At 39.8% G+C, this 16,415-nt stretch overlaps 1 protein-coding gene across 1 annotated transcript in view; it reads right to left on the bottom strand.

The window, feature by feature from the left end:
- Positions 1-3,115: 3,115 nt before the first annotated feature.
- The window catches only part of LOC126091916 (icarapin-like), a 49,462-nt gene continuing 36,162 nt past the window's right edge, over positions 3,116-16,415 (bottom strand). The window contains exons 2-5 of the mRNA XM_049907233.1: positions 9,909-10,061; positions 8,840-8,931; positions 6,187-6,384; positions 3,116-4,873 (exon numbers count right to left, since the gene is read on the bottom strand). Of these exons, the coding sequence (XP_049763190.1) occupies positions 4,583-4,873; positions 6,187-6,384; positions 8,840-8,931; positions 9,909-10,061 (734 nt within the window). The 3' untranslated portion in view covers positions 3,116-4,582. The remainder of the gene's footprint in view (positions 4,874-6,186; positions 6,385-8,839; positions 8,932-9,908; positions 10,062-16,415) is intronic.

Here is a 16,415-nt window from a genome sequence, read left to right as displayed (position 1 = left end):
TTTCCACAATCACACGAACAATTTTATCTGTGCCCCAGGAAAGTTTGGTAGAACTGTTGTCATTCTTCTTGTGCATTAATGACACAGCAGATTACATTGCTCACACTTTAGAAATTTTTGCAGACAGTGCAGTTATCTTTGGGAGGAAATTACCTTTAGTGAAAATTGTAGTTGTATCCAGTTACATATTATCAAAATGTCAGCCTGCTGTGAAGATCCACAGCTAGCTTCTAATGTAGAGAAATTTAAGTGTGCCCTTCAAAAACAGTAAAAATTTGGCCATTAACAACATGATAAATGAATCACAGCTCTTGTTCTGCAGATACTTTGAAGTAACAACTACACAGGCACAGATTTACAAAAAGCAAATGAAAGGCTATTGTTTATTTGGAAGTTCTAAGATATCTTGACACTTTTTTCTGGTTGCACTTGCTAGTAATCAGTAGTCAAAATAAGTTATGTTCCATCTTTCTTCAAACAGGTAGTGAACAGACACCTGCACTCAAGGTGGAGCAATATGTGACTTTGGTCCATAAAGATCATTTTTATCTAGTGGGAGAGGAGATAATGCTAGCCCCCCCCCCCACAAACACACACACAAACTTCTGGTTCAGTAAGTTATATGCTGTTCTACTGGCACAAATGACTGTCAAGTCCTTATCTACATAATCACATACTTCTCAGATTTTTGTCTTGATTCAAAATCAAAGAACTTCTGTCAGTTATGTAGACAATTTTTCAGATTGTAAGATTTTTCTGGAATATTGTGAATGTCACTTCTCATCTTTAACCTCTCCACTACTCTCTAAATACAATTATGTGATCCACTCATTGGGCATCACTTGTTCACAAATAGACTGCAACCTATAACCCGATACATCTGGTTGCACCCTATGCTGTCATGATTGCTGGTGTGGTCTCTTGTTCAGTATGTATTCCAGCCAAATAAACACTGTGCATATTGGTGCCATTCCCTCTGCTTCTAACATCTCCCATATGGGCTGCCATATCATCAGATTGTGAACAGTTAATAGAAAACTCCATTATCTACCTCCATATGGAATGCTTTAGTCTTTCCAACTGGAGAAGTGTCACTGAATTTCACTTTCAAACAGTACTTCATACTTACTGGAGACATAGGATGGTACCCTGAGGTCTTCTCTGACACCATATCTGCAGTAGAGCTCCTAGACCTACATGTAACTGTCAGTCAAGTCGGGGAGATGTCCGCCGCTCGTGGTCTCGCGGTAGCGTTCTCGCTTCCCGAGCACAGGGTCCCGGGTTCGATTCCCGGCAGGGTCAGGGATTTTCAACTGCCTTGAGATGACTGGGTGTTTGTGTTGTCCTCATCATTTCATCATCATCCAGGAAAGTGGCGAAATTGGACTGAGCAAAGATTGGGAAATTGTACGGGCGCTGATAACCACGCAGTTGAGCGCCCCACAAACCAAACATCATCATCATCAAGTCGGGGAGATACATTTTCAGAGCCACCAAAACTTACAAAATGAATTTTATTGCTCTGAAACTCCATATTCTAAATCAGTTTGCCAAAAATCTACCACTCAGTATTGGCAACTGGAAAAAGGGTGATAATAATTACAAAAAATATGCTTATCACAGAATAATGTGCTCCAGTTAACGTAGTAAGACTATGAAAATGAGATATGATAGCTAATTTGTGACTTAAAGCACTGAAAACTTCAATTAGTTGCTGTGTATCATGGAACAGGCAACTGATAATTATGATGTGACTTAAGTGTGGTTCTTACAGGGTGACAATTATTGAACTGTCTGAAACAAAATATGTAAATTAGTTAGAAACTATGGCCTGCACACACTTTATTCAACATGTAGACATCACTACAGATATTTCGATTTAGGTTATGACATGTTCGATATGCCTGCTCTCATTGGCGATGATGTGGCACAGACAAATAATGAAATTCTGCATGACCTGCGGAAGTGCTGAATACTGATGCTCTCGATGACCTCTGAATGGCTGTTTTCAATTCAGCAGTGATTTTGGGGTTCTTGCTGTGCACATGGTCTTTAATATAGCCCCACAAAAAGGAGGCACATGTGTTCAGATCCGGAGAATATGGCAGACAATCGAGGCCCATGCCAGTGGCCTCTGGGTACTTCAGAGCCAGAATGCGGTCCCCAAAGTGCTCTTCCAGGACATCAAACACTGCTGCTTCAATGGGGTTGAGCTCTGTCTTGCATGAACCACCTCTTGTCGAAATCAGGGTCACTTTGGGTAATGAGGATGAAACAATCTTCCAAAACCTTCACATACTGTTTGGTAGTCACTGTGCCATCAAAGAATATTGCACCATTTATCCCATGACTAGACACTGCACACCACACAATCACCCACTGAGGGTGAAGAGACTTCTTGATCATGAAATGTGGATTCTCAGTCCCCCAAATGAGCCAATTTTGCTTATTGATGAACCTATCCAAAAGAAAGTGGGCTTCAAAAACAAGGCATGTGCACATGCACATACTAATTCCCATCATGCCCCATGGCCACTTGGACTCGCATTCGGGAGGACGACGGTTCAATCCCGTCTCCAGCCATTCTGATTTAGGTTTTCCGTGATTTCCCTAAATTGTTTCAGGCAAATGCCGGGATGGTTCCTTTGAAAGCGCATGGTCAATTTCCTTCCCAATCCTTCCCTAACCCGAGCTTGAGCTCCGTCTCTAATGGCCTCGTTGTCGACGGGACGTTAAACACTAATCACCACCACCACCCATGGCCACCGTGCAGTTTAAACATCCTAACAAAAACCATTCAGCAGTTACAATGATTTTATTTCATATAGTTCAATAATTGTCACCCTGTATTTGCATTCATTTTAAACCTCATAATTAATCAATATTCCCTGACCCACATGATCTCACTTGTAAACAGAGTAAGTGTCAACAATACCTAAAAGATCACAGTACCAAACAAATGTTTGCACTTGTCACATTGTGTAACAATCTATATAGTAATGCTCAAAGATGAGAATCTCAACTTCAGTCAATCTCACTTTGTAGAATAATGTGCCGTAAGTTCTATTTGAGGTACCTTTGAAAACTATGACAAAAATTAAACTGATGACACCACTCTAGAATCAAACCTTTAATTGTATACAGCTGGAAAAGCAGGAAACTAGTGTACAAATAGTTTCAGATTCATTACACAGAATGTTATTTGGAAAACAAAATTTACCTTACACTAATCAAGAATGGATAGCACAAAAGAAGCAACAGCTGGTTTTCTTTCTGATCAAATACTTCAAAATTGCAGGAAAACATATGACCAAATAAGAAGAAATTAATAAGAAAGTGTAAAAACCGGTGAAATAGGAATAAGTTTTCAGTAAGGACTATTGTACTATATTTATAAGAGCTGCTAAGGACAATAGCATCTCATGAAACTTTGTGTAATTATAGCAAATTGAAAGCCATATGAAATATCATTCCCAAGGTAGAAATTAAGATCACTACATGACATTTAAATGATGACAAGGTTTTCAAAATGTTGATAATTCTCTGTTGTTGGTAACTTTCTTGTAAAGTTCCAGTCATCTAAGCACTGTGCAAGCCAGTGTTTTCATGCAATGTCATGAAAGCAGAGTAATGGACAGTACACCAATATTTCTGTGTACATTTATGTTTCATATGTATTCCTTGTGTCTGTTGTAATGTGTTACCTAATCAGGATTTCATATGTACATGATGTGACATGAATTGTCAATTATTCATCTCTTTCATTATACTTCAGCACTAACATTTACTTTTTCACAGTTCCAAAAAATTGCTTCTAACAAGTTAAAAATTCAGTCAGCTTGATGGAAATCATTTAAGCATGAGTGGAAAATTTCTTTCCTGAACATAAACAAATCTTCTGACTGACTATCAAACTGCGTATGTTACAAGATGTTTGTTGTTCATCCAAATATTCTTTGGCCTGTGTGCATTAAGAATCTAATGATTAGCCTACCCTCGCAGTTGAAGTATGACTGATGTTAAAAGTTGGGCACTATCAATACATTACAGCTTGAAAACACAAGAAGGCAAACTTAGTTCTCACAGAATGTGCCAGAATACCCATGCTGTGTTATGATGAGGAACCAAGAGCATCCAGAATAAAAAGTTGTATGGTTGCAAGAAGTGCAGTACACAGACAGTGTGATAGTTACCTGTTTAAACTAACTCATTTACTGACATAAAGAATTTCATGTAAGATTTCCAATTAAAAATTTAATTACAATAATTTAAAAAATTAACAAACTTTTTTCTCTTTTCACATACATACACATAAATAATTGTATTTCAAAAAATTGTATTACACACTCGCACACACATACAACAAAACACACTCACTTTGTACAAAACATTTATCCTGAGTTACGTTGCATGGATTCAATAAATAAATTAATTTCAATCTTCGTCTTCACATATTGGCAAGAGACATGTAGCATTCTCAGTCCTCATGGCAAGTTGCATTAACAGTCCTTTCTGTCAGATGTTATGCCACAAATTATTGTCATGAATAATCTTTGGTGATAGTCAACACTAATCTGCTTTGTCATTTGAATTTTTCGTTGATGGTGTTCTGTAAGCCTGAGAAATCTATTACTTCACCGGTGTTGACATCAATTAATTCTGCATCAGGGTCAATCATGACCATTCCACCTTTTACTGCTTGATCACTGAGCACTGCGTTGACGTAAGTATCACGACTGAGATCGACATATCTTCCAGCATCTATGGTATTGTCCAAGTTGTCATAAAAAACAGAAGAATAATATTCAGGAGACTCAAGTAGTTCTGTGTTCTCAGAGTAGCTTCTGTCAAATCTCTCGGCTACGTCTTCAGTCTAAATTAGGGAAATTAACAGAGAAATGAAAAAAAACATGTAATAGATCAGCAGTATCATGCAGATAGAGAAAGTAACAACAAACATGATAAAACATAAAATAAATCAAAACCTTAACCCCAAATTATTTAGAAACAGTTTTTGATAGAATACAAACACATCATTAAGCAGTTATACGACACACATAGATTACTAGAGTGAGAAAGAAAAACATAATTAAGCAGTTATAAAAACACGTACAGATTACCACAATGAGAAAAGGAATTTTTGATTAGTTACTACAAAATTTTGTCTCACAATAATTCAAAGAAAACAGTAAAAGATGTTTTTGCATTTTTCATTAGTTTCCCCTTTTACCATTTCATCTAAGGTTCAGCGTGCTGCGTTTAAAAATACTAGTAGTAATTAATTTAGAAAGTACTACCTAACAGGAATTTTTGTTAAATCCTATTGCTCAAAGTATTATGAATTTACCAGTTTGAGTGCGTTTGCTTTTGTATTAGTGTTTATAAAACAGAGAACTAGTAAAATCCCATCACAAAGGTGGCTGAAGCATAGTGTTTAGTTACAAATAAACATGCAAAAAAAAAAAGCAAAACAGGAAGCAGACATGCGAACACAATAATTAGGCACACACACAGAAAGAGAGAGAGAGAGAGAGAGAGAGAGAGAGAGAGAGAGAGAGAGAGAGAGAGATATTTAACTAATTAGTTAAAGGAATTCTGGTAAATGGTTTATTCCGAAATGAATCATAAAACTTTCAGTCATGTAATTGTGCTTATATTTGTTTCACATGCACAAGCATTGTGTAATACATTACATACTGTTACAAAATTAATACACTTTGAAAAAATAACAACCTATGGTTACAGATTTTTGCACAAGCCTACAATACTGAATCAGCTAATTCCAATTTATAATACTGCCTCATGGAGATTCACTATTGTCAAGTACAGCAGAGTTTTACTGTTGCAATTTATATACAGCAAAATGCACTTTTTATATAATACTACACATAAATTATGTACATATACCAGTACGTGAGACTGCTTTTAAAATTATGGAATAAAAATTTGCAGTATACAAGGCTCATTTGGTTTCTTTCAATAATATTTTTGTTCAAAGGTGAAAATGTGAGTAGTGTGCGTAAGTTATTAAGCTGCTATTTTATACAGGACAGGTCTGAAGATGTTTTGATGCAAAAATTCTATGCAAGCAGCTTTTAAATCACACAAGGTATCATCAGTCTTTCATGCAGGCACACTTGCAACTGCTTAACTTCAAGCTGTAAGTTCATCACCATCAGAACCCACCTTTCCCTTAGGGATTTCATTGTCATTTTCACTGACTTGCTCAGGTGAGGCAGAATCAGATGTTTCAGTTGGGTTCTGCTCTGAATCAATAGCCCCTTCTGTTGGCTTTACTTCAATCACCTGAATTTTGTAGACTCCTGTGTCATCATCATTTTTGTAAACAGTCTCGTTGACAGTAATGACGTGACCTCCGACAACCTATAAAAAAAATGATAATGTTTTTATACTTTCTATATGTCTCTCTGAAGTTTATGAAAAAGGACAATGTCTCATATTTATTATTTAGTAAGGAAGTAGAGGTGTAGATTTTGGAGATTTTTGCTTGGTTTCTTATATTTGTCATACTTTCTGTTGGAAAGTTAAATTGTATTCTAATATAAGGACAATACAGTCTTTGAAAGCTTTCTGTGAAATTAAGCAAAATTTTACTGTAGTTCAACATTCTGTCAGCAATGAGAAAATAGAAAACTGGTTCAAGCTTGGATTGGAAACAAATGGGGAAGAAAGTCAGCTGTGTCTTTAAAGAAACTACAAGCACGAATAGCAACAGATCCAGGTTGAAGAGGGACTTGCGTTGGTTTTGCAGCAAGTAAGAAAATAAATTTTTAGATATCATGGCAAATTGCTCTAGGTACTCTTTCTGCTATTCAGTATCCATTATATGTTATGGCTTTCTTCAAATTGATACTGAATTAATATGCATATCAGTTTGGCTGAGCAGTATGGGTGTTCGGTCCACGTAAAAAGAAGTCGAGGGTGGTGGGCAGCTGCCCCTGCCCCCGCTGCCCTTGAATGGGACAATACCAGTATTTTGTTACCTTAAGAAATTTAGGAAAACCCACCTATCTGCGAGTCTAGTATCTTAAATTCTGCGCCATCTTTTTCTATACACCAGAAATGGTATGCAAATATGACTTAGAAGCGGAATTTTTTAGTTGGAAAATTTTAAAAATCAAAAAATCAGTCTATGTCACTTTGAGGGCATGGGGTATGTCTTTTGCAAAAGACATGGAATAAGTGAAAAGAAGAATACTATACATCAAAATTTAATGGTTTTCTGTATTTTACAATTAAACACAAAGAAAGAAGTGTAGTTCTGTCAAATGTGTACTTCATTCATTGATCTGGTTTAGAGATGGATTTAACATGATCTTAGTTTTTTCTAATCATTAACTTCAAGGGTCTACTGTATGCTTTAGTCCATGTACTTCAGTATTGTTACAGGCAGTGACAATGAAGAGTTGTCTGCAAAAGCAGACACATACAACTTTACACACTGACCAACCAGAACATTATAACCACTGACCTACTATCAACATAAAGCCTTCCAGGCAATAGCAGTGTCACTTTCCAAGAGATGACTGCTAGTCAGACACTCTCATGGTACATGTAGTATCAGTTAGCATGCTGTCCATGTGTAGGATGGGGGAGGTGCACTATCTATTTGAGTTTGACCGAGGACAGATTGTGATTGCCCGGAGGCTCGGCACAAGCATTTCAGAAACCGTAGGATATATCAGGTGTTCAAGGACTGTGGTGAGTGTCTTCAATATGTGGTGAAACCACATTCAGATGTCTCATGATTGGGCAGCCACCCCTCATTACAGATGTCAGGCACCAAAGGTTGGGCTGATTGGTAAAACAGGAAAGGCAGTGAATTGTCACAGAACCAACATCAGTTTTTAATGCTGGGCAGAGTACAAGTGCTTCTGAGCATCATAAACTACAACTGAAATAGGTATGTGTCCATTGGCACTAGACATTGATGCAGTGGCAGAGCTTTGCACGATCTGATGAATCCCGATACCTTCTTCATCGTGCCAATGGGAGGGCACAAATCCGTTGTTTTCTAGGGGAACATCTGCTTGACACCTGTTTGGCAGGCTGGAGACAAGCTGGTGGCAGCCCCGTTATGCTCTGTGGAACATTCACATGGGCATCCATGCATCCAGTGGAGGTTGTGTAAGGCACCATAATGGCCAAGGAGTATCGTACATTGATTGCAGACTTCATACACCCCTTCACGGTGATCATGTTTCCCGAGATTAGTGGCATTTTTCTACAGCATAATGTGCCATGTCACAAGGCCAGGAGTGTGATGGAATGGTTCAAAGAACACAGTGGTGAGTTCCAGTTGATGTGCTGGCCTCCAAAACTTGCCAGATCTGAACCTGATCAAACAATGGGATCAATGGGAATTAGGTGACGTGTATGCAAATGTGGTGCTAACTCCCTCCAGCAATCTACCAATTGTTTCCACACCATGATGCATCACCACTGTTATCCATGCCAAAGGTGGACATGCCAGTTATTGGTTAGGTGGTCATAATGTTCTGGCTGACCAGTGTAAATAATACAGTAAAGTAGCTGGATTCATTTCTCCCACACAGTAAACAACAGTAAGGCAATAAATTAAATCTATTACTAGAGATGATTCCATAGCCTGTTTCCAATGCAGTAATGTTACTAATTTTTTTATTTATGCAAAAATAGTATAGGCAAAAATATGTGGGTCTACTGTGGGTGTATGATGTAAGGAGACTATGTTCTGTTTCCATTTTGAAATCTCATGTCTTACTCGGGATTTTATTTTAGATGTGGTGAAATGATCACATATATGTTTTAGTCAAAACCATATTTATGCAATACATACCTTAGTGGTTGATGTGGTGTTACCCTCCTTGCCAAAATTGAATGCTCCATCTGGAAGGCCCTTCAGAACATCAGTGATTCTCCTCATGAAATCTGGAATAATAAAAAAAGTCTATTTCATAGTCTGTGTCTTGTGCACCTAATAACAAAGTACTACTTCACATTCTTGAGACAATTGTGGCTTTGTACAGCAAACAAATAGATGGTAGTCACCTTTACACACTTTACATTGCATCCTATAATGGAGACTTTCTGAGTTGTTGTAGTCTCTGATGAGGTCTCCAGCTGGGGATGATCAAACATTAGACAGAGAACTGGGCCTTTGACTACAGCCTAATGGCCACAAAACAAAATTCACCAGATGGAGACTGTATTTAAAGAAGAAAGATGAGCAAATAAAGGTCTACAGTTTGATTGCTGGTTAGGCATTTTTTTTTTCCTCTGTCAGTGTGATAAATATTGATTTGCACTGTCATTCAAGGTCCGCATTAAATTAACTGATTAAGTCAGTTCACAGGTAAGTGGAAGTCTAGGTCATTTGTCACCTCCAGTACAACTGTGGCTAGTAAAACTCTGTTATGTTCAAACCAAACAACATTATTCATTTATTTCTAAAATTCTGTGTATCACGTCCTACATTTGCAGGTGACTATATGGACCATGAACCTTTTTCTGTATAAACTGTATGACTGATTGTCACATTTCATAAACATCTATGGAATGTAGTATCATTAGCTAATCACTGTTATGTAAGAGGACTTTCAAATGGTGAACTGCTGTTGTTTTTCTGCCTACTTCATTTTTAGTGTACTTCACTCCTTTTGCTGATGTAACATTTCGTTATTAAAAATGAAAATGCAATTTGGCCCATATCTATATTAAAGATTACTTGATATAAATATATTCTCAAAGTTAAATAAAACAGTTGCATTATGACAGAAATGATGCCAATTCCATGGGTGCCCTCTCAACTTGTTAAATCAACTCAATTTACCTATTGTGCCCACATACACAATGAACAAAAGCAATTTGAAAGAAATGGTAATTAATAAAGAGAACTGTATTCAAACCTTGCATGAAGCTGGAGAATCCAAAGAAGCCTCCAAATGGGAAGATGAAATCATCATCATCATCACTAGAGTCATCAACATCTTCCACACTCTCCGTTACGCCAGCCCTCGATTCGAGAGGCACAAAAACCAATTCTGTATCAGAAGGTGTCCCTGAAAAGAAATCAATAGGCATGTTATCAGACAGTAATTGTGTCCTGTTGCGGTGGTTGACAAAATATTTCAGTGGCATAAAAACTTTACACAACCAGCACACTTCTGTACAGCAAAGTTTCAGGAGACAGAAAGGAAAGCTGATCATTTTCTATTCTTTTGTCAGTTATATGAATCCATGTGCCTGACTCAGGCCCAGATCTGTTGTTTTCCTGTCAATTGATTTATTTTTAAAAATCATTTTGGTGTTAAATTTGTGACAGAGAAAATGCTGTCTAACACATGGAAAGTATATTTGTTTCACAAAGTATAGATAAATCTTTCAAGAGACTGCATTATGGGTGGAAAATTAATAGCAGAGCAGACAGTTCTGCTGCTGAACATCCAGAAAGTGATGTCAATAATCAGGGCCAAAATAACAGAAAATTCAACTACATAATGTAAAAAAAGCTTCCAGTCAACACACAGCTGTATGTTTTGAATAATAAAAATGTAATGAAGATACTATAATTATTTTATTTACTGGGAGAGACACTTACATTTCATTTACAAAGACACTCAGGCCAGTCTTTAATAATGCAGAAATATAATTGCTTGAGTACAGCTCAGATAAGCAAAGAATTATACGGCAGCTGGTAATGCAGTGGTGGGATTCACTCCAAAGCTCGCACTATGTGATGATTTAACGACTGAACAATAATGTGTACCCATCCATAGATGTCCACAAGGGGGGGGGGGGGGGGGGGGGGGGGAAGGGAGGGCAGGCCATTTGTCACTCCTGAAATCTGGGGTGTAGGCTTCATATTTATTAAAAAAGTCTTACCTATTTCTTGCTATAATTGTGTGCAGTTTTAGTAAATTCCAGATTTATCATTGCCTAATGTGGTAGGAAGTACCGCCATTCGTTGCGATTTGTTTCTGTTTCTCCTCTTGGGAGAGTGTTAATTCAGCATTTTTTCCTCATTGTTTGTTGCTGCCCAACAGTATTTTCCTCATTTGTTGTGATTTGTTTTTATTGCAGGTTTTTAATTTTCCGTGAGTATCAATATTGTTGGTATATGAAAAAAAAAATTTTTTTTATCAACTTGTTGAATATGTTGGATTTAATTTTAAGAATGATTTTGTTTTGGGACAGATCTTTACCCAGTAGGACAGTTCATGGGAGAGATCCTCCATGATATACAGTCACTGCAAAGAAAGTTCTAAAGAAACAGACTACTGCATAATAGGTGCAGAACAAAGCATAGTGCTGTAGATAGAGAGGTGCTGAATGAAAAAAAAATGCAGATCAAGAAAGCGAAACATGAAGTCTTCACTGATTACTGTAGCAGAATATTACCAAATGATCTTTTACACACCCCCAAAGAAATTCTGGGCTTACGTAAAGGCTGTTAGTGGCACCAAAGTTAGTGTCCAGTCACTCACCGACAAGAATGGAACTGCAGTTGTGGGGTAACAAAACAAAAGCAGAAATGCTTAACTTTGTTTTCAAATATTCCTTTGCAAAGGAAAACCCAGAAGAATTGCCCCAATTTAATACTCACGCCATTGAAAAGATTAGTGAGATAAGTACGAGTGTGTCTGGTGTTGCAAAGAAGCCAAAAACTTTAAAGCTGAACAAAGCTCCAGGGCCCGATGGACTTCCTATCAGATTCTATACTGAATTCTCCACAGAGTTAGCTCCTCTTCTAACTGTTCTCTTCTGTAGATCTCTTGGAAAAGAAAAGTGTGCCCAGAAGTTAGAAGAAAGTCCAGGTCACACCCATCTACAGGAAAGGTAACAGAAGTGCTCCACAAAACAATAACACAGACTCAGTTGTGTGTAAAGCAGGTAGCAGACTTTGGTTTATTGGTAGAATACTAGGGAAATGCAATCCATCTACAAAGGAGATGGCTTACGAATCACTCATGTGACCCATCCTAGAATACTGCTCAAGTGTGTCAGACACGTACCACATGAGATGGGCAGGCAATATTGAATATATACGGAGAAGAGCAACATGAATGGTTGCAGGGAGAGTGTCATTGAGATGTTGAAAGAATTTAACTGGCAGACTCTTGAAGTTAGAAGCAAACTATCCCAAGAAAATCTACTAACAATGTTTCAAGAACCGGCTATAAATGATGACCCTAGGAATATACTACAATGTCCTACTTACCACTCCTGTAGGAATTGTGAGGATAAGATTGGATTAATTACAGCATGCACAGAGGCATTTAAACAATCATTCTTCCTGTGCTCCAAACGTGAATAGAACGGGAAAAAGTCCTAATAACTGGTACAGAGGAACGTACCCTCTGCCATGCACTTCAGTGGTTCGCGGAGTACAGATGTACACTACTGGCCATTAAAACTGCTAGACCATGAAGATGACGTGCTGCAGATGCGAAATTTAACCAACAGGAAGAAGATGCTGTGATATGCAAATGATTAGCTTTTCAGAGCATTCACAAAAAGTTGGCACCATCGGCGACACCTTCAACATGTTGACATGAGGAAAGTTTCCAACCAATTTCTCGTACACAAACAGCAGTTGACCGGCGTTGCCTGGTGAAACGTTGTTGTGATGCCTCGTGTAAGGAGGAGAAATGCGTACCATCACGTTTCCGACTTTGATAAAGGTCGGATTGTAGCCAATCGCGATAGCGGTTTATGGTATCGCGACATTGCTGCTCGCGTTGGTCGAGATCCAATGACTGTTAGCAGAATATGGAATCGGTGGGTTCAGGGGGGGGGGGGGTAATACGGAATTCCGTGCTGGATCCCAATGGCCTCGTATCACAATCAGTCGAGATGACAGGCATCTTATCCGCATTGCTGTAACGGATCGCGCAGCCATGTCTCGATCCCTGAGTCAACAGATGGGGACGGTTGCAAGACAACAACCATCTGCACGGACAGTTTGACGGCGTTTGCAGCAGCATGGACTATCAGCTCTGAGACCGTGGCTGTGGTTATCCTTGATGCTGCATCACAGACGAGTGCCTGCGATGGTGTACTCAACGACGAACCTGGGTGCATGAATCGCAAAACGTCATTTTTTCGGATGAATCCACGTTCTTTTTACAGCACCATGATGGTCGCATCCGTGTTTGGCGACATCGTGGTGAACGCACATTGGAAGCGTGTATTCGTCATCACCAATTGAAAACGTCTGGTCAATGGTGGTCGAGCAACTGGCTCGTCACAATCTGCCAGTCACTACTCTTGATGAACTGTGGTATCGTGATGAAGCTGCATGGGCAACTGTAGCTGTACACGCCATCCAAGCTCTGTTTGACTCAATGCCCAGGCGTATCAAAGCCGTTATTATGGCCAGAGGTGGTTGTTCTGGGTACTGAATTCTCAGGATTTATGCACACAAACTGCATGAAAATGTAATCACATATCAGTTGTAATATAATATATTTGTCCAATGAATAGCCGTTTATCATCTGCATTTCTTCTTGGTGTAGCAATTTTAATGGTCAGTAGTGTAGTTATAGACATTATTCTAAATTATGGCATTTATATTAATAACTGAGAACCAAATACGCAGCATAGGGGCTATGTTAATAAAACATGCTTGCCATTTCTGTATCGAAGTAATGTAACTAAAAATCATTGAGTGCATACGCAAGAATCATTTACGATGGAATACGCTTTGCTGATTTCTATTAAATTTGCTGTGTAGGGCTCTACGTGTTCAGAACAAAAGCACTTTTTTTGCGTCGCACAACTCGTGACGGGCGCACCTGCAGCTAGGCGGTGGGTGTCAGCACATTGCAGCAGAGAGGCCACGCCCAGAGCGACTGCCTTAATACTGACGCACGCAGGCGCATTGTGTTGGGAGCTGGGCGTGCCGCGAGGCTGCTGACTCGGCCGGTATGTGGGGCGGTGCTCCTTGCCCCTGCGTCGTGGTGCTTTGTATTCCCTGCATGCGGGCTCGTTGCCACCTGTCACCTGAGCGAACTCGTAATGCCAGCCGAAGGACTGCCAATGCGCTTACAAGAGGAAAGGTAAACAGTTTTAAAAAACCACGCGTCATACGGCAATGGAAAACCAGGGGAGTGGCCAGTGGCGTATTACGCTTAGAGTAATGTACAACGTTGCGTGGTGGAGAGCTCTTCACAATGCCCAACGTTTACATGTACATCTACATGGATACTCTGCAAATCAGCCGGCCGTTGTTGCCAAACGGTTCTAGGCGCTTCAGTCCGGAACCGCGCTGCTGCTACGGTCGCAGGTTCGAATCCTGCCTCGAGCATGGACGTGTGTGATGTCCTTAGGTTAGTTAGGTTTAAGTAGTTCCAGGGGACTGATGACCTCAGATGTTAAGTCCCATAGTGCTTAGAGCCATGTGAACCATTTTGAACTCTGCAAATCACACTTAAATGCCTGGCGGAGCGTACAAGGAACCACTTTCACAATTAATTCTCTATTATTCCGCTCTCGCACAGCGCGCGGAAAAAACGGACATCTATATCTTTCCGCGAGAGGTCTGATTTCTCTTATTTTATTATGATGATTGTTTCTCCCTATGTAGGTCGGCGTCAACAAAATATTTCCGCATTCAGAGGAGAAAGCTGGTGGCTGAAATTTCGTGAGAAATTTCTGCCGCAACGATAAACGCCTTTGTTTTAATGGTGTCCATTCCAAATCCTGTATCACGTCCGTGACACTCTCTTCCCTATTTCGTGATAGTACAAAACATGCTGCTCTTCTCTGAACTTTCTCGATGTACTCCGTCAATCTTATCTGGTAACGAGCGCAGACCGCGCAGCAGTACTCCAAAAAGGACTGACAGGCGTGCTTTAGGCAGACTCTAGTAGATCTGTTGCATTTTCTGAGTATTCTGCCAATGAAATGCAGTCTTTGGTTTGCCTTCTCCACAACACTTTCTATGTGTTTTACGCCTTTAAATTAGACTGGCTTATCGCGTAACCGAAGTTTAATGGATTCCTTTTAACACTCATGTGGATGACCTCACAGTTTTCTTTATTTAGGGTCAATTACCAATTTTCGCACCATTCAGATATCTTTTCTAAATCGTTTTCCAATTTGTTTTGATCTTCAGGTTAGTTTACTAGACGATAAACGACAACATCATCTGCAAACAACCTAAAACAGCTGCTCACATTGTCTCCTAAATCGTTTATATAGTTGCTGCGCGGGGTAGCCGCGCGGTCTTGGGCGCCTTGTCACGGTCCTTGTGGCTCCCCCCGTCGGAAGTTCGAGTCCTCCGTCGGGCATGGGTGTGTGTGTTGTCCATAGCGTAAGTTAGTTTAAGTTAGATTAAGTAGTGTGTAGGCTTAGGGACCGATGACCTCTGCAGTTTGGTCCCATGAGACCTTACCACCCATTTCCAAAATTTTCCGTTTACATAGTTAAGGTGAGCCTATATACCTTGGGGAACGCTAGAAATCACTTCTGTTTTACTCGATGATTTTCCGTCGTTTGCTACGAGCTGTGACCTCTCTGGCAGGAAATCACGAATCCAGTCACATAACTGAGACGATATTCCATAAGCACGCAATTTCACTACTAGCCGGTTGTGTGGTACAGTGACAAAAGCCTTTTGGAAATCTAGAAATACGGTATCAATTTGAACTCCCTTGTCAACAGCCCTCAACACTTCGTGCTGTTTTTCGCAGGAACTATGCTTTCTAAATCTTGCTTTATATCTCGGCTCCTAGTCTTGTCTTCGCGAAAACCGAATGACTGAGTAAATAGAGCCCTATTCATCATCAACCTACACAAGTAGCGTACTGTACCATCGTAGTGTCGTCGTGAACTTTGTATTTGTGTGTGTGTGTGTGTGTGTGTGTGTGTTCGTGTATCTTTCGAGCATTTTGTCCGGAAATGAGTAAAGAAAGAGTTCTGGATACGTCGTGTTATCAACATTCCTCCCCTCCTCCCTCCCCCTTCAACAAAAATCAGTGGGGTTTGTTTTGTTACATTGTATATCAATTTTAACAGTGGTAGGAATTCGATAAGCATCGAAAACGCTGTTCGTGTTGTTGGCAGTAGTGCTATATATACACCGAGGTGGTTGTTTTAGGGCGCAAAAAGCAACCGGGGTCATACGCGGGAACGAGGGGGGGGGGGGGGGTGAACATCACTCCTCCAACTGTTCTCTGTTCTGATGATACAGTCCACCACAAATTCCTCTGCCGCGTCAACCTTTTCATCTCAGAGCAGGATTTGCTCATCACAGCTCGTTCTAGTACACACGTGCTATCGCCGTGTACCTCCTTCGTGTCAGTGACCTCCTCATTCCACGCTCAGCAACGAGAATAGCCGATATTCTTGCCATAGTTCGTTCAAAAATATTGCCCCGCCACCTCCAACCCGTGGCCACGTTTGGCAGGTGG

This window comes from Schistocerca cancellata, chromosome 7, assembly GCF_023864275.1.
Source record: "Schistocerca cancellata isolate TAMUIC-IGC-003103 chromosome 7, iqSchCanc2.1, whole genome shotgun sequence".
In the NCBI taxonomy this organism is placed as follows: Eukaryota; Metazoa; Arthropoda; class Insecta; order Orthoptera; family Acrididae; genus Schistocerca; species Schistocerca cancellata.
This window is presented reverse-complemented; position numbering and strand designations above follow the sequence as displayed.